At 47.7% G+C, this 26,383-nt stretch overlaps 1 protein-coding gene across 2 annotated transcripts in view; it reads left to right on the top strand.

Moving 5' to 3' along the window:
- LOC135239560 (leucine-rich repeat transmembrane neuronal protein 4-like) overlaps nucleotides 1-24,538 on the top strand; it is a 131,916-nt gene extending 107,378 nt beyond the window's left edge. Inside the window, exon 3 of one of the 2 annotated variants that reach the window (XM_064308295.1) lies at nucleotides 24,133-24,538. In XM_064308295.1, coding sequence (XP_064164365.1) covers nucleotides 24,133-24,432 — 300 coding nt within the window. In that variant the 3' untranslated portion in view covers nucleotides 24,433-24,538. The remainder of the gene's footprint in view (nucleotides 1-24,132) is intronic. The other variant, XM_064308296.1, reaches the window with a different exon arrangement.
- Nucleotides 24,539-26,383: the final 1,845 nt, after the last annotated feature.

Here is a 26,383-nt window from a genome sequence, read left to right as displayed (position 1 = left end):
ACCCACACCCAGTGGGACTCACCCTTTTCCCCCAGACACATTCAAAACCCAGGGTTACCCCCACCTCGGTCCCTGTAGCCCAATTCCACGTTGTCTACAAGAGAATATTCATGCATTTTAGGGGGTTTTAATTTGTTATACTTTAACAAACATCAATTAATCGATGCATTTGTTTATTACATTTTTTTATCCATATGACTTTGAGCTTAAAAGTTACACTTAATTTTATGGGTGTCCCTGACAGTTGGGTAAGTGCTTTGCAGCTGGTTCATTTGAAACAAGCATTTGAAATTCAGTGTGGCTATGGGTTTGAAAATGTTATGTTAGAATATACACTATATCACCAAATGTATGTGGACACCCCTTGGCCTGAGGCTGTTTTTCATGGTTTGGGTTAGACTCCTTAGTGCCAGTGAAGACTAATCTTAATGCTACAGCATACAATCACATTCTAGATGATTCTGTGCTTGCCCAACAGTTTGGGGAAGGCCCTTTCCTGTTTCAGAATGACAATGCCCCCAGCACACAGTGAAGTTCATATCGAAATGGTTTTTTTTTTCAAAAAGGTGTGGAAGAACTACTGGCCTGTACAGAGCCCTGACCTCAACCCCATACAACACCTTTGAGGTAAATTGGAAAGCTAACTGCGAGCCAGGCCAAATCGCCCAATCAGTGCCTGACCTCACTAATTCCTCTTCTGGCTGAATGGAAGCAAATCCCAGCAGAAATGCTGCAACATTTAGTATAAAGTTTTCCCAGAAGACTGGAGGTTGCTATAGCAGCAAAGGGTGGACCAACCAAATACTAATCCCCATCATTTTGGATGAGACGTTTGATGTTTGGTGTCCACATACGTTTGGCAATATAGTATATTTTTTCCTTGAATTTTCAGATTTCCAGTTTTGGCTTCAAATTCTGACACCATAGATTACAGCTGAATGGGATGTGGTTATCACCTGGTGGAAAACAATGGCACTTGGTACCTGGAGCAGACATTTTTAAACATATTAATTACCAGCTTACTGTCTGTTTTTTAAAGGCATACTAAGCAGGATTTTTACCTTGAAAATATCATGACAATATCATAACAGAATAACCAACGAAGGCATATCTATGATGCACTGGCAGTCTCTGTCTCACTGTGGCTGCAGAGCTGGCCAGCAAAGAATTCCAGATATAGCGAAGAAAATCTGGCGAAGAAAAGTTTGGCCCTACTGGATGAAGGGTCAAAGTTCATCACATACTCTCAGTGCGGTCGTAGTTCCCCAGCAAGCTGCGGATTAATGCACAGGCTGTGTAAGAAACACAAAATAAATAAATAAATAAATAAAACAAGCCAGGTTAATAAATAAAGGAGGACATTAAAAAAAGTGCTTTCGTTCGCAGGCGCCGTTGCCATGGTGATTTACAATGGCTACCGTCTGACATCTTACTTATTCTGCAGCTCGTTTATAAAGCTGCAGACGTCCCGGAGCAATTAAGGTTATAAAACAATTAAATAAAAGAGACGCTGAAGGACATGGGGTCGGTCACTGCTGAAGATTCTGAAACACTGCGATGCAGTGCACAGTAGCGAAAGTTTTGCAGACAGTCTTGTTTGAAAACCCCCCCCCCCCCCTCACCTTGAGGACGAATGCCACAGACAGTGGGGGCAGTACCCATCAGTGCGCCAAGGGAAACCTACTTTCTCCTGTTCGACACCCGAGACTGAGAGTAATGCAGTCTCTGTCTGAGCTGCACTGCAGTGCCGTTAGCAAGCGGCTATTAATCGCCCCCAAAATAACCGATTCACTTCACAGCTTAGCGGAAGGACTGTGCCAGATACTACAGTTTAACTCACAACTCCGTCGTCACGTGCCGTGCTCCGTATAAATGACTTTAGTCACACAGTACGATTTCTCAATTTACGTAGTCCGTGTAAAAAAAAATCATTTTTGGATTAGCCTCTCAAAGGTGTATGCTTATTAAAAAGGAAATAGAAATACGGTACTTATTTGAAACTAATTAACTTATGCTCCTTTGGCTTTGGGATGGAAATGTTGTCAGCAGAATAATGGTGTAACTGTGTACAGAGATGAAGGATGTAATTTAAACCAAAAATATTCAGAATCTGAAAGAATTGCTTAGTGTGCTTCCTTTCATGAATTTTGGCCTGGATTCAATCAACTTTTTTTTTACTTTAATGCTGAACTTCAAATGAATTTACACAACTTAGTCATCAACCCATCTTTATACTGACAGAAACTTCTTTTTTTTAATCCATTTTGATGTTGGGAGAACCAGCCAGACAGGGAATGCTCAAAGCTAAGTACAACTCTTGGCCGATTCGTAATCTCTGTTATATTGATGGACTCTCCGCTTTTGAAATTATGAGACTGAAAAGTGTGATTCATTCCAACTGAAAACTTTCGCCAATTCTCAACATTTCTGCTCTTCTAGAGGGAGACAAATGACACCCTGGCAGTAAATGAATCGATCAGCATTCTCAGAGGGGCCAGAATAAAACTACTGTTCCAGAGCAGGCGATTAGTCTGCGAGCAGGAAGGGGTGTGAGGACGTAGGGGAGACTGATGCTCGCTGCTGTAGCTGCACATTCGGTGATGCGCCCGGTATATCACGCATGCCCCTTGTGACTTCTCAGCAAAATGCGTTTGGCTCTGAATGTAGCCGAAGCGCACGTTTGGATCGTTTCCCGCGTCTGATACCGCGCTCTTCTCCTTTGCAGGGCGGTGTTCCCGCGTTTGCGAATGCGGTTTGAGCTGTCATATGAAGGCATGTGTGCTTGTAAGGATTTTGTGGCTTAAATGTTTTTGAACATTATCGTATCAGTTGTACTTAGCCAGAGTTTAAACCTCAGCATTAAACCACTAGACCACCAAACTGCATTACTACTGCAGCAGCTGATCCTTATTTCACAGATCTGGATAGTTGTTCCAGTTGTAATGCAGTTCCGTGGTTAAGAGGTTTAAACATGAGGTTTAAACGCTAGCTAAGCATGCTGCAATTGACCCAGTGGTTACAATTTGACATATTTACGATGCGGCTTATTTATAAATTCGGATTGTTCCCGGAGCAATTACGGTTATAGAGAAATAAAGGCACGGTGAAAGGATGTGGAACCGCTGAAGGTGCGATCCAGACTGCAGCACAGACGGCCGATCAGCCCTGTAGCGCTGGTTTTCCCTTGGCTCTTTCCTGCATTGCTTCCTCTCCTTGTGTTTTTCGGGTTGGTTGCGTGCTGTCATTTATCCTGGACGCACGGTTAGACCTTCGCAGGTCTGTTATGATGCCGCAGCGATGAATCATAACCAAATACCAGAGACCACGAAAAGACGGAAAATACAATGTACATCTTTACACACAGTCCATTTACACAGCTGGATACTCCTATGTGATATCTTTACACACATTCCATTTACACAGCTGGATACTCATGTGTGATATCTTTACACACATTCCATTTACACAGCTGGATACTCATGTGTGATATCTTTACACACAGTCCATTTACACAGCTGGATACTCATGTGTGATATCTTTACACACATTCCATTTACATAGCTGGATACTCATGTGATATCTTTACACACAGTCCATTTACACAGCTGGATACTCCTATGTGATATCTTTACACACAGTCCATTTACACAGCTGGATACTCATGTGTGATATCTTTACACACAGTCCATTTACACAGCTGGACACTCATGTGTGATATCTTTACACACATTCCATTTACACAGCTGGATACTCACGTGTGTACATCTTTACACACATTCCATTTACACAGCTGGATACTCATGTGTGATATCTTTACACACATTCCATTTACACAGCTGGATACTCCTATGTGATATCTTTACACACAGTCCATTTACACAGCTGGATACTCATGTGTGATATCTTTACACACAGTCCATTTACATAGCTGGATACTCATGTGTGTACATCTTTACACACATTCCATTTACACAGCTGGATACTCATGTGTGATATCTTTACACACATTCCATTTACACAGCTGGATACTCCTATGTGATATCTTTACACACAGTCCATTTACACAGCTGGATACTCATGTGTGATATCTTTACACACATTCCATTTACACAGCTGGATACTCATGTGTGATATCTTTACACACATTCCATTTACACAGCTAGATACTCCTATGTGATATCTTTACACACATTCCATTTACACAGCTGGATACTCCTATGTGATATCTTTACACACAGTCCATTTACATAGCTGGATACTCATGTGTGTACATCTTTACACACAGTCCATTTACACAGCTGGATACTCCTGTGTGATATCTTTACACACAGTCCATTTACACAGCTGGATACTCCTGTGTGATATCTTTACACACAGTCCATTTACACAGCTGGATGCTCATGTTAAGTGCCTTGCTCAAAGGTCCAGTGGCAGCACAAATTCAGCACCCCAGCTGAGGGTCCAATCTCCAGCCCCAGCGGTCCGACCCTTTTCCCTAACCACTGAGCTCCGCTGGCGGTCTGCTTGTGTGGTTGGCTCTGGTCTATGCGCTGTCTGTTCTGGTCCTCTTTTATCTCTGTGTCTGCGGAACAGTCTGTATGGTGACATTGCAGAAAGTACAGTATCTACCCCATATCTACCCTCAGGGGTGCATGTTAGGAGCATCCCGAGGGCCCTGACTGATAGGGGCCCTCATAAAAGGGATGGAGCGGCCTGGGGTGGTGGGGCCCAATGTGTGATCTGTTCATGGGGACCAAATCCCTGATGGCCCCCCTGCCTACCCTACAGTATTTATGTGCACCATTTTTACAATGCAGGCACTGAGGTCCTCTGCTATTGCTCCAGCAGAATCACTATTGTCCTCTATGGTTTCTCAAATACAGCCACTGTTTATGTGTCCTGTTCCTCCAATATAATCACTATTTATGAGTGCCGTGATTCCAGAAGACCCGCTGCATTCCGATATTCACTCTGGCAGAGTTATTACTTAGAGACGCACAGCTCCTCCCTGATGGTTTATTTCCGGCTGTAAAACCTTTGAAACAGACAGGATCCTGTGAGACGCTGGGTCCCTGTGCTCAGTGCTGTACAGTGGAGAGACGCTGGGTTCCTGTGCTCAGTGCTGCACAGTGGAGAGACGCTGGGTCCCTGTGCTCAGTGCTGTACAGTGGAGAGACGCTGGGTTCCTGTGCTCAGTGCTGTACAGAGGAGAGACGCTGGGTGCCTGTGCTTAGTGCTGCACAGTAGGGAGACGCTGGGTGCCTGTGCTCAGTGCTGTACAGTAGGGAGACGCTGGGTGCCTGTGCTCAGTGCTGCACAGTAGGGAGACGCTGGGTGCCTGTGCTCAGTGCTGTACAGTAGAGAGACGCTGGGTTCCTGTGCTCAGTGCTGTACTGTGGAGAGACGCTGGGTTCCTGTGCTCAGTGCTGTACAGTGGAGAGACGCTGGGTTCCTGTGCTCAGTGCTGTACAGTGGAGAGACGCTGGGTTCCTGTGCTCAGTGCTGCACAGTGGAGAGACGCTGGGTTCCTGTGCTCAGTGCTGCACAGAGGAGAGACGCTGGGTTCCTGTGCTCAGTGCTGTACAGTGGAGAGACGCTGGGTTCCTGTGCTCTGTTCTGTACAGTGGAGAGACGCTGGGTGCCTGTGCTCAGTGCTGTAGAGATGAGAGACGCTGGGTTCCTGTGCTCAGTGCTGTAGAGATGAGAGACGCTGGGTCCCTACGCTCAGTGCTGTACAGTGGAGAGACGCTGGATCCCTATGCTCTGTGCTGTATAGTGGAGAGACGCTGGGTGCCTGTGCTCAGTGCTGTAGAGATGAGAGACGCTGGGTTCCTGTGCTCAGTGCTGTACAGTGGAGAGACGCTGGGTTCCTGTGCTCAGTGCTGTAGAGATGAGAGATGCTGGGTCCCTGTGCTCAGTGCTGTACAGTGGAGAGACGCTGGGTTCCTGTGCTCAGTGCTGTAGAGATGAGAGTTGCTGGGTCCCTGTGCTCAGTGCTGTACAGAGGAGAGACGCTGGGTGCCTGTGCTCAGTGCTGTACAGTAGGGAGACGCTGGGTGCCTGTGCTTAGTGCTGCACAGTAGGGAGACGCTGTAGAGATGAGAGACGCTGGGTCCCTACGCTCAGTGCTGTACAGTGGAGAGACGCTGGATCCCTATGCTCTGTGCTGTACAGTGGAGAGACGCTGGGTGCCTGTGCTCAGTGCTGTAGAGATGAGAGACGCTGGGTTCCTGTGCTCAGTGCTGTACAGTGGAGAGACGCTGGGTTCCTGTGCTCAGTGCTGTAGAGATGAGAGATGCTGGGTCCCTGTGCTCAGTGCTGTACAGTGGAGAGACGCTGGGTTCCTGTGCTCAGTGCTGTAGAGATGAGAGATGCTGGGTCCCTGTGCTCAGTGCTGTACAGTGGAGAGACGCTGGGTTCCTGTGCTCAGTGCTGTAGAGATGAGAGATGCTGGGTCCCTGTGCTCAGTGCTGTACAGAGGAGAGACGCTGGGTGCCTGTGCTCAGTGCTGTACAGTAGGGAGACGCTGGGTGCCTGTGCTTAGTGCTGCACAGTAGGGAGACGCTGTAGAGATGAGAGACGCTGGGTCCTAGTGGACCTGCGATATAGCATCTTTCCCTCCAGGGTGGGAGTGGGGATGGATATGGCAGCCTCCTCGGGCTAACGCTGACAGGTTAGGCTCTCTGTGGTGCTGTGGGTGCCTGCAGTCTGCTGTTCTTGTGTTGGGCTGCAGACGAGAAAGACCCAGCGGCTGGCTGTGAGTGTTTTAAAGGGCGCAGGAGCCCCTCTACCTCTCTCAAATGTATGAAGGATGTGACCTTGCACAAACTAATCTGGCTTTAAAAACTAAAAACAAGAAGGAAAGCATTTAAAATGCCCCCTGGGTCTGTTTTTATAATGACCTATTATTTATTCATAATTATTTGTTTTTCCTGCAACATTTTACCACTGGCTTTGCCTCTGTATAGCGTCCCTCCTAAGATTCAAACCCCTGACCTTCTGACTCAGTGTTCTCATTGGGCTCACCATCTGCTGATCTGTTGCCATGGGATCATGTGTACTTCCTGTGTGCTTTTGAATGGCCTCTGATTGGGTGGAGGCAGGCGGGGGGTTGCCCTTGTGCTGCTGTGAAATGAAGGTGATCACAAAGCAGTGGCCTGGGAAACCACCAGCTGGGCACTGTTATTCACTCTCCATCCGGCCAATCAGCTTGCGACATTCGCGGGGAGCACGACTGATTTCTGCTCTCTCACACAGCTGGAGGCCACCGACCTGTGTGGGTGTGCGTGTGTGTGTGTGTGTGTGAGTGGGAGTGTGTGTATGTGTATGTGTGTGAGTGTGTGTGTGTGACAGAGAGAGAGAGAAAGAGAGAGAGAGAGCATGTATGTGTATGTGTATGTGTGAGTGTGTGTGTGTGACAGAGAGAGCAAAAGAGAGAGAGAGAGCATGTATGAATGCATGTGTGTGTATGTGTGTGTATGTGTGAGAGAGAGAGAGAGAAAGAGAGATAGAGTGTGTGTGCGTGTGTGTGTATGTGTGTGAGTGTCTGTGAGAGAGTGTATGAAACTGTGTGTGTGTGTGTATGTGTGTGTGTGTGACAGAGAGAGAGAGATAAAGAGAGAGAGAGCATGTGTGTGTATGTGTGTGTGTGACAGAGAGGGAGAGAAAGAGAGATAGAGTGTGTGTGCGTGTGTGTGTATGTGTGTGAGTGTCTGTGAGAGAGTGTATGAAACTGTGTGTGTGTGTATGTGTGTGTGTGTGTGACAGAGAGAGAGATAAAGAGAGAGAGAGCATGTATGTGTGTGTGTGTGTGTGTGTGTGTGTGTGCATGTACATTAATGAAAAAGGAGCTGAAAGCAAACAATCAATCTTCTGTAATAAAAACACCATAGTTGTAGATTACAGTTCTTATGTCTAATATGAGGCATCTGCAAGCCGCTCCTGTATAAGAGGCATGTGATTTTTCACAATGCCCTTAGCTCCCTTCTTTGTCGCTATTTGTCAGTTTTCTTGTGTGATTAATTTGGGCTCTCTGGGTGCACAGAGTATGAATGCCTTCCATTACCACTGTGCTTTATTCCTCTCTATTTTCAGTCTCCCTTTGATGAATGTGCACTATTTTTATTTACAATTAAAGTCAAAATTAAACATGTTTGATAAATCTGAGAGTGAGGTATAACATGGCTATAGTCAGTCACAGTAATCAGATGAGCTCAACAGTGTGGAGAATACAAGGTGGCGTGTTGTTATTGGATTACATTACAGCATTTTAATTGTAGATGCACATTTTACAATGGCGCTGTGAAGTGTACCGGTGCATGTGCAAAGCAGGCTTGGTAATCCAAAGGCTCTAGCCACCATTTTCCAGAACATGGAAGAATACTGGAACTGAAGTAGGTTCAGATCATATTTGTTTGCAGAGCGCGTTTTACAAAAACGTTTGTCACAACAGGTTTGCCCGTGGAGCCAGACCTAAGGGCCCAAGAGCAAGCACTGGGCAGCGGTGGTGAGGAAAAACCCCCAGGTTCTGTTAGACACCACTTACAACTGTCGGGAGCTAATTGTCCGGAGCTGAGTCGAAAATTTAAGTCCCCGCACGCTCCCAAGCTTCGCCCCGGGGGGGGCGTCCGGTGGCTCCGGTGTGATTGAATGCGACGGGCCGTCGCCAGAACCAGAACCCCGGCCCAGCCCACAGCTTCCCGCTCAGAGCTGACACACGTGAGGGCACCCGTCCCTGACCCGGGGAACCAGGCTACTGCACCTCACTAATCCCAGCTTCTGAATCCATTACTGAGGCCTGAATCACACTGGATATGACTCAGGCCTGAATCACACTGGATATGACTGAGGCCGGAATCACACTGGATATGACTCAGGCCTGAATCACACTGGATATGACTCAGGCCGGAATCACACTGGATATGACTCAGGCCGGAATCACACTGGATATGACTCAGGCCTGAATCACACTGGATATGACTCAGGCCTGAATCACACTGGATATGACTGAGACCTGAATCACACTGGATATGACTCAGGCCTGAATCACACTGGATATGACTGAGGCCGGAATCACACTGGATATGACTCAGGCCTGAATTACACTGGATATGACTCAGACCTGAATCACACTGGATATGACTGAGACCTGAATCACACTGGATATGACTCAGGCCTCCTGTCGGCCATCAACAGTGTGCTGTATGGGTGAGAATAGTAATAATAATAATAACAGTTATTATTATAATAATAGAATATCATACACGTTTCCTGCATAAAAAGTCACATATAACAGAATAATAATTTAGTATATTTATGTACACTATAGAACTAATCTGATATTATTAGCTGGTAAGGAACTCATTCATTCAAACCATTACCAAACTACTGATTTCTACAAACATTAGGCAATTGTCACTGGAGACCTGTTGGAAGAGAACAATAGTCCAGCAGATGAACGACTGGGACCAAAGATGAACCTTCTGTGCTTTGTCTGTGTCAATCTCACGATTGACCATTCGTGTGCGAGCCAAAGTTGGCCTGTGCATGTATGAGCCTTATGCTAGCCTAGCCTCTGCAGAGGGCAGATGTAGCTTTGCAATAAGCACTGGCCTGATATGGCATCTGTCAGAAACAGATCTGCTTTATCCACTGAACTGACCTGCCTGAGGTTTAGTTACGGATTATCTCCACACATCGCCCTATTAGCTTTACACATTAATTGCACGCCTGTTTTAATAAGCCAGATTCTGTAGGCCAAAAAAATGGTTGATTTCCATAGCAGAATAACACACACATCCGTCACACGCATCGCTGGCAGCTGAGCTGTATTAGCATGTAGAACATCTCCAGGGTGTCTCCCGGAGACGGAGAAAGCCTGCCATAGGCTCCCAGACGGCAGCCAATCCCATTTCACAACCAGTTAGCTGATTAGCGCCGTCCCTATCTTCATAACAGAATATTAGCGGGGATTCATCTCCATTTAAATGGTGTGAAGAGGGAGCGACCATCACCGCCAACGCCCCCTCCACACCGAGGCAACGTAATGAGAGAGAGAGAAAGAGAGAGGGGAGGGAGAGAGAGAGAGAGAGAGAGGGGAGAGAGGGAGAGAGAGATAGAGGGAGGGAGAGAGGGAGAGAGAGAAGGAGAGAGAGAGAGAGAGAGAGAGAGGGAAAGAGTTATATTTGCTCCGGTTGCGCGGTGGCGGCCCAAACTAACGGCCGCGCGTCTGCAGATCCATCTCCCGAGCCTCTCCCGCGAACTCCGCCGCGCGGGGACGCACTTAGCCTGTAATGGCGCCGCTCCGCAACCTCTGACTTCAAAAGTAAATTTTTTTTCCGATGAATAAAACTCAATCCGTTGGAGGCTATTTAACTTCCTTCCCTCCCGCTCTTAGCTCGGCAGAAACTGCGTCCATCGGAGTGATATAAACCGCGGGAGAGCCGGGCGGATATGGAGAAGGGGGGCGAGTCGATGGCTAGTCGATGCCATCGATTTGCTGTGAACATATTTAGACTGCAGTCCTGATATGGAGCAGCGGCGGAAGGGGCTTGCTTTGCCTATCCATGGGCTCGGCTGTAATTAAAGACACAGGGAAGGGGCTTGCTTTGCCTATGCATGGGCCCGGCTGTAATTAAAGACACAGGGAAGGGGCTTGCTTTGCCTATCCATGGGCTCGGCTGTAATTAAAGACACAGGGAAGGGGCTTGCTTTGCCTATGCATGGGCCCGGCTGTAATTAAAGACACAGGGAAGGGGCTTGCTTTGCCTATGCATGGGCCCGGCTGTAATTAAAGACACAGGGAAGGGGCTTGCTTTGCCTATCCATGGGCTCGGCTGTAATTAAAGACACAGGGAAGGGGCTTGCTTTGCCTATGCATGGGCCCGGCTGTAATTAAAGACACAGGGAAGGGGCTTGCTTTGCCTATGCATGGGCCCGGCTGTAATTAAAGACACAGGGAAGGGGCTTGCTTTGCCTATCCATGGGCCTGGCTGTAATTAAAGACAGAGGGAAGGGGCTTGCTTTGCCTATGCATAGGCCCGGCTGTAATTAAAGACACAGGGAAGGGGCTTGCTTTGCCTATGCATGGGCTCTGCTGTAATTAATTACAGAGGGAAGAGAGCTCAATCTCGCTGGCCTGGTGCTGGACAGGAGTTAGTGCTGTTCAGACCTCCCATGAGCGTCTGTGACATGCAGGAACATGACAGTCCTGAGGAAGACATCTGATGAGATTCTGATACCTATATCCCTGTATTACTAAAGGATCAGTCAAAAGACCACCCCCAACACACTCACACACACACATACAGACACACACACACACACACACACATGCACACACATGCATACACACACACATACAGACAAACACACACATGCAAAAACACACACTCACACACACACACATATACATACACGCATACATACGCACACACACAAATACACACACACTCACACGCACTCACACGCACACACACACACACACACACACACACACACACACACACTCTCTGTATCTCTCTCTTTCTGCTCACCGCCCACCCCTACCCATCTTCTGGCTCTCTCTCTCTTGGCGTATACAGCAAATAGCAGTAAGCAGTAATAAACTCACTGTGTTTCTCTCTCTCTAGGATTCAGACATTAGGCATTATTAGCATGCATGGAGGGAGGCATCCGTTGCTGACAGTGCAGTTTGGAACATGAGAATGTTTGGCCCACAGCTCAACTCAATACTGGGGACTGACTCCTTATTTTCTCCACCACCTCTGCCTGTTATTAAGAGGAAAGTTCTGTAACAGCAGCTAATTAAAAAAGCGGTGTAATCATTCTGGGTGTTATCAAGTTTTTTTAATGGAAAGCTTGTCCATGTTGTCAGCTGAAAATTCCAGTAGATGTGTGCAATGAGGGTGTCGAAGAGGATGACAGTAACAGGAGAGCAGTCTGACTATAAACCCCGTGATAATAAACTTAGAGTAAAATATCACCTACATCGCCTATAAAAATTACCTATAAAACCAAAGTGTGTCACCCACACTTACCGGCTGCTGTAATTCATTGTGTTTGTGGAGATCTTTCTCCATCTTCTTTCCGGTAACGTGTCGTGTGACCCAATGATCCGCTCTGTTCAAGTCAGCGCTGGTGAGAGAACAAATCGTGCGTGCCACACTGCCCGAGGGTGATCCTTTTCCCCGCGCGCAAAAGGAAAATAAACAGGGACATCTGTCTGCCTCTCAGCCTTTTTTTTGTTGAAAGAATGATATATGAGAGAGGGAAAAATCTATTAGGCGGTAGATGATTGGAATTGTTATTAATTATGAATTATTAGTTTTACCTCACTTCACATCACACAAACAATATTGCTCTAAAGCCTTCGTGAAACATTCGCATCGCCCTTCATTAACAATTTATAATAACTTTACGAAAATGCAATTCTTGGTGAAGGATGGCATAATGAGTTATTAATAAACTCTCACACAATCGACCACAGTTGGACTGGAGGGGAGTCGGGTAAATGGAAGGTTGGATAAAGCAGTAAAAATTAAGATAAGCTTGGCAGCTGACTCAATTTTAAATTGGGAATACGCAGAATGAATTCCTTCTACAAACCATTTTGGTATGGTTTATTTATATCCAAAATACTTTATTTCACTGTTTTCCCATTATCTCACTGCATTCCATTTACTGGACTGCATTCCCATTACTGTGCTGCATTCCCATTACTCTGCTGCATTCCCATTACTGTGCAGCATTCCCATTACTGTGCTGCATTCCCATTACTGTGCAGCATTCCCATTACTGTGCTGCATTCTCATTACTGTGCAGCATTCCATTACTGTGCAGCATTCCCATTACTGAGCAGCATTCTCATTACTGAGCTGATGTAATCCACTTTACCCGAGGCAGGAGTAATCCAATGCACCGTGGGACAGTGGACTTCCAGCCATACTTAGCAATAACAAAAATAACTTCCTCTCTTAAACTATTCCCAGATGCAACACTTGACATTGTGTTGCAAAATCTTTGCTTACTCAGCATTGCAGGAGCTTAAGAAGGCTTCAGTAAAATACACATGCACTTCAGGTTTCTCGCCTTTTACACTTTGAAGCTGGCACATTTTAAAGAAATATTAATGAGAAATTGGAATTGAAATTAAGGGACGTTTTAGATGCTGCTAATGTGTCGAGAGACCTTCAACAGTATATTTACCACAGCGGTCACTGATCCGCGTTTGAGTGGTTGTTCTGTTCTGATCCAGTGTGAGGTCTGAAATGCACAGAGCCGGCTGAGGGCCAGGATTAACCCCCTGACTGTTCTTATCAACCACCTGAAAACGTGCGGATAGCAGCGAAGCTTCTGGAGCTAAGTGACCCCTGCGTTGTGGTAAAAAAAACGCATACAGTACAATCAATCCCCCCTTTCTTGGGAGAGGCCATGATTCAGCATGCACCAGCAGGGTCTACGCTGACAGAGAAAGGGTTTCGATACTAAACTGGGGGGGGGGGGGGGGGGCGCGGCGTTGTGGGCAGGCTGGAGCAGTATCTTAGTAGGATTGGCCATCCGGCGATTTTAACTGTCTATATTTCAGGGGAGATGGACAACATGGATTAAGTGACGTACAAGAGGTGTATCCGATCTGGAATATTCTATTCAGGAAGGCAGAGATGAGGCATGGTGTTCAAATATTCAGAACACATTCGAAGATGAGATTAGCAACAAAAAAAAAAAGTGAATGATTAATGACAAATTAAACACTGGCACATTCTTGCGTACAATGAGAAGTATTAATGTATTTCTCGGTAAATTGAGTCCTGAATTTTTAATAGCAGAGATCCCCCCCACCCCCCACCCCCTCAGGTAGGGCTGTCTCGGCACACCCCATAATGCACACTTCATTCAGGAGAACAGCTTCATTGGCCTTGACATTTATCCTCCAAACGTTTATAATTGTACCTCTGGAGTTGGCTTATTGCTTTTTGGGCCCTTTTTCATAGATCATTTAAAGTGCACAACACTTCTGCCTCCTCACTGGCGGAGCTGTGAAGAAGGGCATCGTCTCCCCCCTCCGCCTCCCTTCTCTCAGTCTGACTGGCTCCACGGAGAGCCTTTTGAATTATTGTTGCTTCATAACATTAGCAGCCACCCCAAGTGCCTTAATGTAATATTTATCAGGGATTGAAGATTGAGGTGATTTTAATTTTCATTTGCTAAAGAGGCATTCAGGCTTTGGGTCTGTGGAGTCGTGCCAGTCAGAGTGTGGCTGGTGTGCGTTCGTGTGTGTGTGTGACTGAATGTGTGTGTGGCTGGTGTGCGTTCGTGTGTGTGTGTGACTGAGTGTGTGTGTGTCTGTGTGCGCGTGTGTGCATGCGTGTGTTCGTGTGTGTGTGTGTGTGTGTGTGCAGGTGTGTGTGTGCGTGCATGTGTGAGTGTGTGTGCGTGTGTGTGCGTGCGTGTGTTCATATGTGTGTGTGTGTTTGTGTGATGCGTGTGTGTGTAGATGAGTGTGTGTGTGTGTGTGTGTGTATGCGTGTGTAGGTGTGTGTGAGTAGGTGTGTGTGTGTGTGTGTGACTGAGTGTGTGTGTGTCTGTGTCCGTGTGTGTGTGTGTGTGTGTGTGTGTGTGAGAGAGCGTGTGACTGAGTGTGTGTGACTGAGTATGTGTGTGTGTGTGTGTGTGTGTGTGTGTGTGCAGGTGTGTGTGTGCGTGTATGTGTGAGTGTGTGTGCGTGTGTGTGCGTGCGTGTGTTCATATGTGTGTGTGTGTGTGTGTGTGTGTGTGTATATGCGTGTGTGTTTAGATGTGTGTGTGTGTATGCGTGTGTAGGTGTGTGTGAGTAGGTGTGTGTGTGTGTGTGCATTTGGACAGGAGGTTTCTGCCTGGAGACAGATTACCATCGAAGGCATATTTAATTGAATTGAGAACTGACTACATGCGGCTGTAAAGCGATACAGCATTCAGGCTTTACTACTGGCAGCTTGGCTTGGGCTCTGTCTGTGAGATCACATATAAGGCTGTCTGTGCACACACAGCAAGCAGTATGGTTCTGTTTGGGCTCTGTCTGTGAGATCTCATATAAGGCTGTCTGTGCACACACAGCATGCAGTATGTCTGTTTGGGCTCTGTCTGTGAGATCTCATATAAGCCTGTCTGTGCATATAGAGCAAGCAGTACGTCTCTGCAGAAAATATTCTCACAGTCTGCAAACACTCTCTTCCTTATTTTACTGCTCTTTCTTCTTCTTTGAACATCTGCCCTCGAAGATAATTATTTCTGTTCATGAAAGCATACTCCCCTTCATTAATCTCACTCTCTGCCATCGATCATAATTGCTGCCAAACAAGTTGTTGTTATCAGTTTAATTTAAATTAGGGTATAATTTAAGGGAACATTAAAGCATGGGCAATCAAGTAAATATGAGTTGCTGCGGAACGTGTCATCTGTGTAATCCAAATCTGCTTTCCCGTCTTCAGACACCATTTAACTGCGCATCACGAGCAGCCACCGCAGCGGAATGACGCCTCTGAAAACACTGTATCCCCCCGAGCCCCCACGGAAAAGCGTTTAACCATCTTCATTTCCTTTGACATGATACCAGTGTCTTGGATGGCAAAACATGTTGCAGTGCAAATAGTTTCAAACTTATTATTATTTTTTTTTGTATATATGTATGTATTGAATGTCCCTTGAAGAACAGGCCTGGGCGTAACAGAATGCAGCGCATGGTTCTGGAGATTAAGAGCAGAGGCTCCGTCCCTTTCAGCAGTTCCCCGGTCTCAGGAGGACACGGGCTTTAATAGAAAGGCAGGGCAGAAGAGCCCTTTCCGAAGGCAGCGTTTGTGAGCCTTTCTAATTCCGTGCATTTATATAGCGCATTTCCCACCGGCCGACGACTCAAAAGGCCTTTACAGCGACGAGGGGAAGCTCTCCTCCGCCGCCACCGATGTGTAGCGCCCGCCTGGCCGACGCGCGGCAGCCATTTTGCGCCAGTACGCTAACCACACATCGGCTGAGGCGGAGAGGGACAGAGCGATTTTCAGCCAGTTAAACCAGGGGACGATCAGCTGGCTGCTTGAGAGAGTTTCTCTGACCTTACCGGCACCAAAGATATATTTTTTAGTTTCTTCCTGAAGATCCGTCCATCTTCAGGCAGTGAAAAATAATACAAAGACAAAAGTGAAAGGGGTCTGGAGGTTCCGAAATGTTGTCGGAGGTGAAAACTAATTTCCATGTTTTCATTCATCTATGTCATACAGGTGTGGGGGGAAACTGATATACCGTGAATTATTTCTGCAGGTTAAATATATATATATATATATATATAAGTTCCTGGTTCAGAGCAGAAATGCTTCACCACTTACTCTCATGCTGGGATTTGAATGCGTGTCCGGTTTTAACCTGTCAACAGCAAAGTTCAGGGGGTCTCATTGCAATGTGGGGTCACACGACGTGTGCATGGCTGTCCTGAACATATTATAAGCCATTTATATCACAATGGCGCTATCAATATTTTGTTAAATATAACACAAGATGGACATGGTTTGTGATTTTCCATTACTTTACCTGTTTTCATTCTATTACATTCTATTTCCTGTTCTACTCTATTTCATTCTTTTTCCAGGCAGCAATATATGGTTTTTACATTTCTGGGGAAAATTAATAATGATTCAATATGCTGAAGAGGAAGTTGCTGGTGAAAGTGTATTTCCATTAGTTCTAGCCTCAATTGTAAATATAATGGACAAAGAAAGAATGTATGCTGTTTAAATACCGGAACAATAAGAACGAAGGACAATACTGTATACACAAAAATGCAGTGATAGAGGGTAAAGGTGTCCTTTTATGTTATTTATGCATTTTCCATTTATGCAACAGAACTTATTTTGACATGAAAACAAAGGCACATTTGAATTAGAGGGAGAGAGTGAGAGAGTGAGAGAGCCCGACGGTAAGCAGCTCTCTAATCTCATTTCTCATTTCCCATCTTATCTAATCTCTCCCGTGTTCTTTAAAAAAAATAAAATAAAAAACGGCAGGAAGCGCACGCCCCCGAGGAGCAGATTTCTCACCCCCGTGTCTGGGTTCCTCTGAGACCTTCTGCGGAACGGGCACGGTGTTCCCTGAGGCGTTGGGTAGGGGAGCGGTGCTAATGGGGGGGGGGGGCGCGAAGCAGCGTGCAGGAACCCTACAGCCTGGATCTTAAGAACACCGCGTCCTGTTTTCACGCTCGCTGACTACACGGTGAGGCTGCTGCGCGGCGCAGGAAATGGCTGAAATGCCGTTTCACCGCGGCCATGTTGTCCATTTCATCGCAAGCTTCCCTTCGTCCGATGCCAAACCCACCGCTGATGCCTGGTCAGAAAGCTCAGTCTCAATCTCACCTGACCATAGCACCATTACCAACTACGCGCTGATGGGAAACGTGTGCTTCGAGTTACACAGCGCAGTCCACAAGCGCAGACTGGATCTGGAACAGCTCTGAGTGGAGGGATGGTCAAAGGTCCCCTGATGTGTTCACCAGTCTCATGAATCAATACAGAACGAAACAGTCGTGTTACCTTTGTTCCATAAAGTACTGAAAAGGGGGGAGGGGGGTGGGGGTCAATAATTTTGGTACCTATCTTTTTGAAAATGTAAATGATTTCTTGTTAAAAATTCTCTGAGCAATAGTATTATATGATATAGTTTGTTACGCATGTTTTTTTTAAATTTTGTACAGCCTGTTTCATCTCAATCAAGGGTGCCAATCATTTCCGAGGGCACTGCGCATACCAAGATCACAGTCGCTATTTAACGTCGGAAAAACACCGGCTGGCCTCCAAACTGACCGGCGGGTGGACGGGTGGCTGCTGTGGCCCGGCAGGTACTACGCTGACCAGGGGGCCGGGTCGACCTCCGCCTCCCACCCAGGCCCTTCCAGCCCAGCTGCCCGTCACGCCTCCGGCCAAGTCTGCCCGTATCACGGTCTCTAACCTGCATGGTTGCCATGGATACCAAGCCAGATGGTTTTTTTTTTTTTGCTCAGACACAGAGTTTTCAGACGGCATTCTTCAGAAGTTGGGCTTTATAAAAGAGTATGTTAATATGCAAAAAAAAAAAAAAATTTTTAACATTCTTTATAAAGGAAGCATGCTCTGCTATTGTCAGCCGTAGAGAGGAAGGTAGAATCAAAGCAGTGCGTGGAAGCAGTTATTGTGGCTTCGCTGCGTCTTCCTGGAAAAGAGAATTTGATTTATTGTGTTCACAGCATGTTCTCGTCCCATGAAAGGGCCCGGACTGAGATTGCACATGAAAATCAGGGTAATTGTTTGGTTCATTGTTACGAGACGCTGACACGTCATCCCAGCCTGTGGATCAAAGCGGGTTTTTTTTCCCCCTCTGGTGTCTTTCTGCCAGGCTGATGGACAATATTGTAAAACTGACTTACGTTCGAAGATTAAGATCAGGTCAGAAGACCTGTGTGCTTTCTTTTGAATGCTTATCATGAATACTGAATAGATGCACCTCTGTGCTCATGGTTGCATTTCTGAGTGTCATCCAGGGAGATTCTAGGGCTGAAATGGGTGCATTAAAAATAAATCAATGGCCTGGATCCTGTGTTACGTTCCTCGTTCTGCCCGTAGGGGGCACTGTTAGTGGGTAGATAAAGCACACCAGGGTACACACCGGCGTTTCAGAGGATAGGACGAGATCGAGATCCGCCCTCACGAGATATCTCTTCCTGACCTTAGACTTGCTCACCAGATAGCTGCTCACTTTTCAACCTGCTGAATGAACACTGGCCATTCAACGGAGTCAAAGCTGAGCACATGTTAAAAAAGATAGGGCTGCTTGGTGGCTCACTCGGGAAAAGCACCACTTGCAGCAAGAGCAGGCACCACGGTCTTAGTTCAAATCCAGTCCTCCTGGAGCAAAGCGAAGCCAAGGGATTTATGGGAGGGATTCTGTCGGCAGGGATGGCAGTGCTCATTGCTTGAGCGCCCCCTGTTGGCTGTCTGGGCACCCATGGCCTGCTCTCTGCACGCACGTATGATCGGGTCTCCGCTTCCCCTCACTCTGGTTGTGCGCGGCTTGTGGCTGAGGTGTGAAAAGAAGCAGCTGGCTGGCACCGCGCGTTTCTGAGGACAACCGAGAGTGGTCTCCTGAGCCGGCAGTAGAGGGCGTATGTGAGCACACCTGCATGTAGTTTGCGTTCCAAATTCAAAATGAAGAAAGAAAGAAAGAAAGACACGGTGGCATAGTGGTTAGCACTGTTGCCTTACACGAAGGAGGTTTGGGGTTGGAATTCGGGTCCGCGTCTGACTGGATCCTCTGCGTGGAGTTTGCATGTTCTCCCCGTGTTCGCGTGGGTTTACCGTGGGTACTCTGGTTTCCTCCCACACTCAAAGACATGCATGTTAGGTGCGCTCCTGCAGGTGCCCTTGACCAAGGCACTGGCCTCAGAACTGGAGTTGGTCCCCGGGCGCAGCACAGAGAGGCAGCTGCCCACTGTTCCTACGTAACTAAGGATGGGTCAAATGCAGAGGACAAATTACCCCACGGGGTTCAATAAAAAGTATATCTTATCTTATATCTTATCTTAAATTCATGGCACTCCTGGGGTTGTCATTGTCCTTCAGTCAAAGTAAAAACTAAATTAAAAGCTTGTTAATGTCATCTTCAGTATTTTTGTACGACAACAAAGCTCTCCGTTTCATTACTTTCTTTAGTTAAAGGATGAGTGTTGAGTTCAGGCTGATAAGGGTGGGGCGTTTGGCGCCCACACCGTACCGATGATGTCACCGGGGCGGATTTGGGAGCGCTTTGGGTCACTCAGTCTCGCCGGTTCTGGGAGTTACTCGTTAACAGAGATTGGCTGGTCTCTGTGTGGCCTCTCAGCCTTCCAGCAGAACGAGATCGCTTCGCACTTGAGCGATCCCTGCGTTCGCGCCCCAAACCCAGCCTCAGACAGCGGCCCGAGGAACAATCGATAAAGCGGGGCATGAGAATTCATTCAGGGGTCCCTCGGTCAGGGCTGATCAGCTTTCAGGGGGGTCGATGCTCGGACCGCCTGAACGGGAGCGGACGGGGCGGGGATATCGTTCTCGAGAGGCCGACTCTCAGACGGCCCGGGAGCCATCTTCCCTGGATGAGACGCGGCACGCGGCTCGCCCGTGTGTGTTGGGGTCGGCGACTCCGCGCACGCCAGCCTGGCTGGACCGCTCCCGGGAGCCTGGCTGATAAGTGCTCCTGCCTGGAGAGCAGGCAGAGGCTCCATCCCCTCCAGCCCTCCACCCCAAGGCTCCCCCTTAATGGATTAAATTAATCCGTTTTTTTATTAAGAGCCCACGGGGATCTGCTCCTGGGGAAATGGGGGCGGAGTTCAGGGCCCCGGTAGCTCATTGGCCGAGACTGCTGGGGCGAGGGAGTTCTGGCGAATAAACGCACATTTTCTCGTGTTCGGTTGTGCTTGTCAGCGTAGTTTTTCTTGCAGGCTGCATATTTGAGACACTGGAATAGCGACGATCGCTAGGCAACGGTAGCCATGCTTCTCTTAAAGATTTTTCATCCATATTTATTCTGAGTCAGCACCAGCACTGTTATTTTTCCCATTTATCAAAAGCACAAAGGGAAAAAAAAGTACAACCTCACTTCTCCCTCCTGAATTCACCAACTGGTTGAATTCATGCGATTTCTAAGAGGGGCTGGGGGCTGTGGGTTTTAGTGAAGTATTTTCCATGAAATGACATGAATTCATATGATTTCTAAGACAGACCCGGAGCTGTACCTTTAAGCAAAGCTTTTCATGGAGTTCTGTGAATTGACTGAACGTGTGATTTTTTTTGGTGTATGTGTGCGACAGGGAGCTGTCGAATATTGTGAGTAGTATTCCGAACCTTCTGCATTATCATGGAGGTTCCATCGAATGTGCCCTCAAAAAATGCTAAAAGAGACTGGAGGTGCACCCGCCCTGCTAAGCTATTGGCTCCAGTGTGTGCATTCACCTCAACCAATATTGGGCCTAATTCATTGAGACCCTTAGCACCTCCAAAACCAATAACATGACCAATATTGGCTGTAGTATTTGTTTTGCATCAATGGAACGATTCCAAAGGCCCTGATTGACAGGGGCCCTCAAAAGTACCTTTTTTGCCACAAGAGTGCTGCAAGCCTGCAGAGGCAGAGTCATTTAACGTGTTGAAAGGGTCAATTATTAGGTTCTGGAGGTGTCGAAACTAAAATTGTGCAGGGATGAGGTGGCCTGGGGTGGTTGGGCCCAACGTGAGATCTTCTCCTGGGGCCCAAAAAAAATCCCTGGCGGCACCCCTGTGCCTCCAGATATAATCAGACATTCCAGACTGAGAAATGAAAGCTGAGGTTGAAAGCTGGATTGGAAAGGGAACCTCTGCAGCAGCGGCAGCAAAGCATCAGAGGGGGGAACGGGGAGACGGGGTTTGATATTCCCCTCCACAAAAATGAAATGTGCCATACCCACCGACTCGCGCAGTTGGGAGTTAATCGCGCTTAATTAACGAGAGGCAGCGGAGCGGGGGATCCGGCGTAACCGACGGCGACTCCGGAGAGTTCCGCGGGCCGTAATAATGACAAACAGCCGGGCCTTAATGGAGTCGGGGTCCGTGATCGCTTAAATCAAGGAAAGGCGCGCGGGCGCCCGGTCCAGCAGTTTGACGCACGCACATATTTGTGTCCGTACGGTGGGGACCGCACTGCGCCCGAATTCCACGAGGGTCCACATCTCAAAATGCAATTTAGGGAAAAAAGCCAAAACAAGAATGATGCATCTGAACTCTTCCACCATAAAGCACGGTGATATTTTAACAGGTACAATGAAATGCATTTCCATAAATTCATTTGTATTCTCCTAATACTGTTCCTTATTCTTGTGAATATCTTCATGTCATTTTGATATTTTGGCCAGGAATATGAATCCATGGCCACCAGTGGTCTGGAAAGTTCTACTGATTGCAACTGTCAGCCGGTTAATTGCAGTCAGGCCAGAGATCAAAGCAAACTGTCATAACTTTACCATGTGGTTCATTTTCAGAAGGCGAAGCTGAGCACATCTGACACAGACTCACCTCCAGTGAATATCAATGCAAAGTTTTAGTTTTTTTGTTTTTTTTTTGGCGGGGTAATATTTCTTAGATCCAAGAAGGCCATCCTCTCTTCTCTTGAGAGAAAACAAACTATTGTAATTCGTAGTATACCATTCTTATCACACCATCTCTCTGGACCTGCAATCTTATTATCTTTGTTGTCGTTTCTTGTTGGTTGCTCTTGATCATACTCTTTCTTCTTTCCTGATTGGGTTCTTAATTCTACCTGTGAGAATGTGTGTGTGTGTGTGTGGGCATACGTGCGTGCGTCTGCATGCACGTGTGTGTGTGTGTGTGTGTGTGTATGTGTTTGAATGTATGTGTCTGTGTATTTGAGTGTGTGTGTGTGTGTGTGTGCAGCTTTCATTGCTGCTGAATGTTGCTGCTCTTAAGGCTCCTTGGTCTTGCAGTCAAAGATCTCAAATATTCCTCCGAGCTCCTCCAGAAAGGGCCGTTCCCTTTTTGTGTGTCTCATGTACGGAGACAAAAAAAGACAACAAAGGTTTACCACCTACACACTCCCACATGTGAGGAACTGTCCTTGTGGGGACTGCTTAGCTGCTCCATGGAGCAGGGCTTTACCACCTACACACTCCCACATGCAAAGAACTGTCCTTGTGGGGACTGCTTAGCTGCTCCATGGAGCAGGGCTTTACCACCTACACACTCCCACATGCAAAGAACTGTCCTTGTGGGGACTGCTTAGCTGCTCCATGGAGCAGGGCTTCACCACCTACACACTCCCACATGCAAAGAACTGTCCTTGTGGGGACTGCTTAGCTGCTCTATGGAGCAGGGCTTTACCACCTACACACTCCCACACAGAAGGAACTGTCCTTGTGGGGACTGCTTAGTTGCTCTATGGAGCAGGGCTTTACCACCTACACACTCCCACACAGAAGGAACTGTCCTTGTGGGGACTGCTTAGTTGCTCTATGGAGCAGGGCTTTACCACCTACACAGTCCCACGCAAAGGAACTGTCCTTGTGGGGACTGCTAGTTGCTCATGGAGCAGGGCTTACCACTACAACTCCCACAGAAGGAACTGTCCTTGTGGGGACTGCTTGTGCTCTATGAAGCAGGGCTTTACCACCTACACACTCCCACACAGAAGGAACTGTCCTTGTGGGGACTGCTTAGTTGCTCTATGGAGCAGGACTTTACCACCTACACAGTCCCACACAGAAGGAACTGTCCTTGTAGGGACTGCCTAGTTTTTCCATGGAGCAGGGCTTTACCACCTACACACTCCCACATGCAAAGAACTGTCTTTGTGGGGACCGCCTAGCTGCTCCATGGAGCAGGGCTGCTTGAGTAATGAGGAGAGGTAGAGGGAGGGTCTGATGGGTGTGCCGTAGGAGCCACAGGTTCCTCAGGGATACGGTCGTGTCACTATGGCTTCAGTGGGTAAAAATGCAGCGATTTTCTCTGCACCCTGAGTCTTCAGCAGGGCGGCTGGCAGGCTTGCCAGAGCAAAACTGGGGTAATGAGGCAGGTATAGAAAAGAGAAATTCAATTATTTTTTTCTTTTAACTTATTAAATTATTGATTTTCATCTTAATTCAAAATGTATTATTAATACTTGATTAATTTTTTTTTCCCCCACTCAAAAAAATTTGAACAGCTGAACAGTCTCAGTTTAGAAAAGCCTGGAGAACATACATTTTAGTAAAAAAGTGATTTACTTGAATACTGGGGCTCTAACCCATTGTTTTCCATCTCTTTCTCTCTCTCCTGCTCTCTCACTCTCTCACTCTTTTCCTCCTGCTCTCTCTCTCTTTCCTTACCCTCTTCCTCCTGCTCTCTCTCTCTCTCATCCTTTTCCTCCTGCTCTCTCTCTCTTTCCTCACCCTCTTCCTCCTGCTCTCTCTTTCTCCTCACACTTTTCCTCCTGCTCTCTCCCTCCCTCTCTCTCTCTCTCTTTCTCACCCTTTTCCTCCTGCTCTCTCTCTTTCCTCACCCTTTTCTTCCTGCTCTCTCTCTTTCCTCACCCTCTTCCTCCTGCTCTCTCTCTCTCTCTCTCTCTCTCTCTCTCATACAGGTCCCGCACCAGGTGAGTGCTCTGACATTCTACCGATATGACCAGCCCATAGTGGACTACTGCCAGGCTCACCAATCCTTGCACCTCAACATGGGATTTGAGGGCCCCCCCCAGGGCCTGGAGCGGCTGGAGGACCTGGGGCCCCGGGACGGCGGCACCATCCAGACGGTGGCCATCCCAACGGGGCCCGCGGCCTCTCTTGCCAACCCCCGGACCACGCCCACCGCCACGCCCTCGGGGGAGGGCCCCGCCCCCGGCTTCCCGCCCGCCGAGCGGTCCATGCTAACTTTCGGACGCTAGAGACCGCCGGCTCCACCTCGGCCAACAGCGGTGCAATGAGAGGGCGGGGCCTAACAGACGCCGCCTAATGGGGTTCCCCGTTTTTTAAAACTCTGAAGCCCGTTTGGGGGGGGCTGCAGCGCTCACACGGGGTGGGGGGGGGTGGGGGGGGGGCGGGGTTGACGGAAGCGCCACAGGCCACACCAGAGGATCGCCACATCTCCATCCCTCGGCCCGCGCGGACCCGCGAACACGCGAGGAAAATCTCGAGAGCGACACATCGTTTATTTACCGCTCCCTCGTTATGTTCTCCACTCTTTGGTTTCGTTTAAAAAAATTTTTTTTTTAAAACAGACGCAAAAAGTGGTCTCCCGGGGACCGGGGGACGCAGGCATAATTTCGGCGGCTGAGACATCGAGCGCTAAACGCGGCTCGGTGTGCGCCCGCCGCGGGAGCTCCTGACCAGCAGGGCTAACAGCCCCCACTCCCCCCCCCGCCCCAGACGGATGGAACGTGCAATAAAGAGAAAGAGGGAAGACCGTAAAGGAGGAGGAAAAGAATGGGCTAATGAAACACGATGGCAGAACAAATTCATGTTCAGCAGACTCGGGAAGATTCTCGCTGTTATTTCTAATAAGGTGCCAGTTGCCGGTCCCACACGCCATCAAATGCGAACCCTAATTTGATTATAAAAGGGGCGAGCTGTCCGGACTGAGTCATTTCGTGGCACATACTTAATCTGCTTGTTTGTAATTTGTTTGATTGCTTTATATGAATCTTTAAATGTAATACCGACTTTCTCACGAGCGAGCTCTGTTGATGTGAAAACGTCTTACCAAAGACCCCCCCGAGTTTTATTTTAAACGTTACGTTGCGGTTTTTTCGTTTCTCTCTCCTGGTTTGCAGTTCTGGTCACACGGCGTGTATTTTTTTGAGAATGTTCCTAATGTTTGTAAGTTATTATTCAGAACACGCCTCTGTAGGGCCATGTACGCCGGTGGGATTGTGTTTATCAGTGACTCATAGCAGAAGGTCCACATCGTCATTAGTCATTGTTTTAATTTGCAGACGGACCCTAGAGTGTTCATGGAGGTAGGAGGGAAAACAATCTGACAGGTGTTTTTTTTTATAACAGGTTTAAGGGGCGCCTGTCTCCCAAATGGCTTCAGTGCTGGTGGGTTTTAAAACCAGCCCCATGCCTGAGCGTCTTTCTCGCAGTATGTTTTTGTAATTGTGTTTAATTGGCACCCAGAGTGTGCACAAATGGCCCTCTGACATGGCAACATTTAGTGCCCGAAAAACGGAGAAATGCACGGAAATGTCAAATCCTCCTTGCGTAAACATCAAAGAGAGAAACAAACTACCAGAATCTATTTTGATATAAACAATATCTGGGGGCTGAGATGCATGTGGGTCTTTCATTTATGGGGTTGTACATTTAATGGAAAATCCTTTAAAAATATTTTTTCAGAAACCCAGACTTGAACCTCAGAACTAATTTACCATAAATGACCACCAGGGGGAGTTCTGAGAGTCTGTTATCAATCTGAGGGAATGTCAAAGTCATAGAGCAAATGCAACCTGGTCTTGGTTTAGTGAATAAAGCTGCCAGCTGCTTACAACCAAAATGAGCTGCTGGGCAGGAGCTGTCCCAGCATGCCTCTGGACTCCACCAGTCCTCCTTTGATTTCGATTTAACTTAAGAAACAGGCCGTGCGCAAGATCTTACACCGATGACACGCCCACACTGGACTGCCCTCAGCAATGTCTGGAGCCCTGCACAGGATAGCTCACTCCCAATAATCCCACCCCCCGCCTGCTGCTGAAAGGTCCCAGAACCCCACCACCCCCCACCCAAACCCCGCCCCCAGACCTCGCTCCCCGCCCCCGCCCCCGGCCCTGCCCCCGCCTGCGTTTAACACCTGGAGCGTGGCAGTCGGCGGGGCCGCTCCCGGGCTGTGGGCGGGGCCTC

Source organism: Anguilla rostrata, chromosome 14 (assembly GCF_018555375.3).
Source record: "Anguilla rostrata isolate EN2019 chromosome 14, ASM1855537v3, whole genome shotgun sequence".
Classification (NCBI taxonomy): Eukaryota; Metazoa; Chordata; class Actinopteri; order Anguilliformes; family Anguillidae; genus Anguilla; species Anguilla rostrata.
This window is presented reverse-complemented; position numbering and strand designations above follow the sequence as displayed.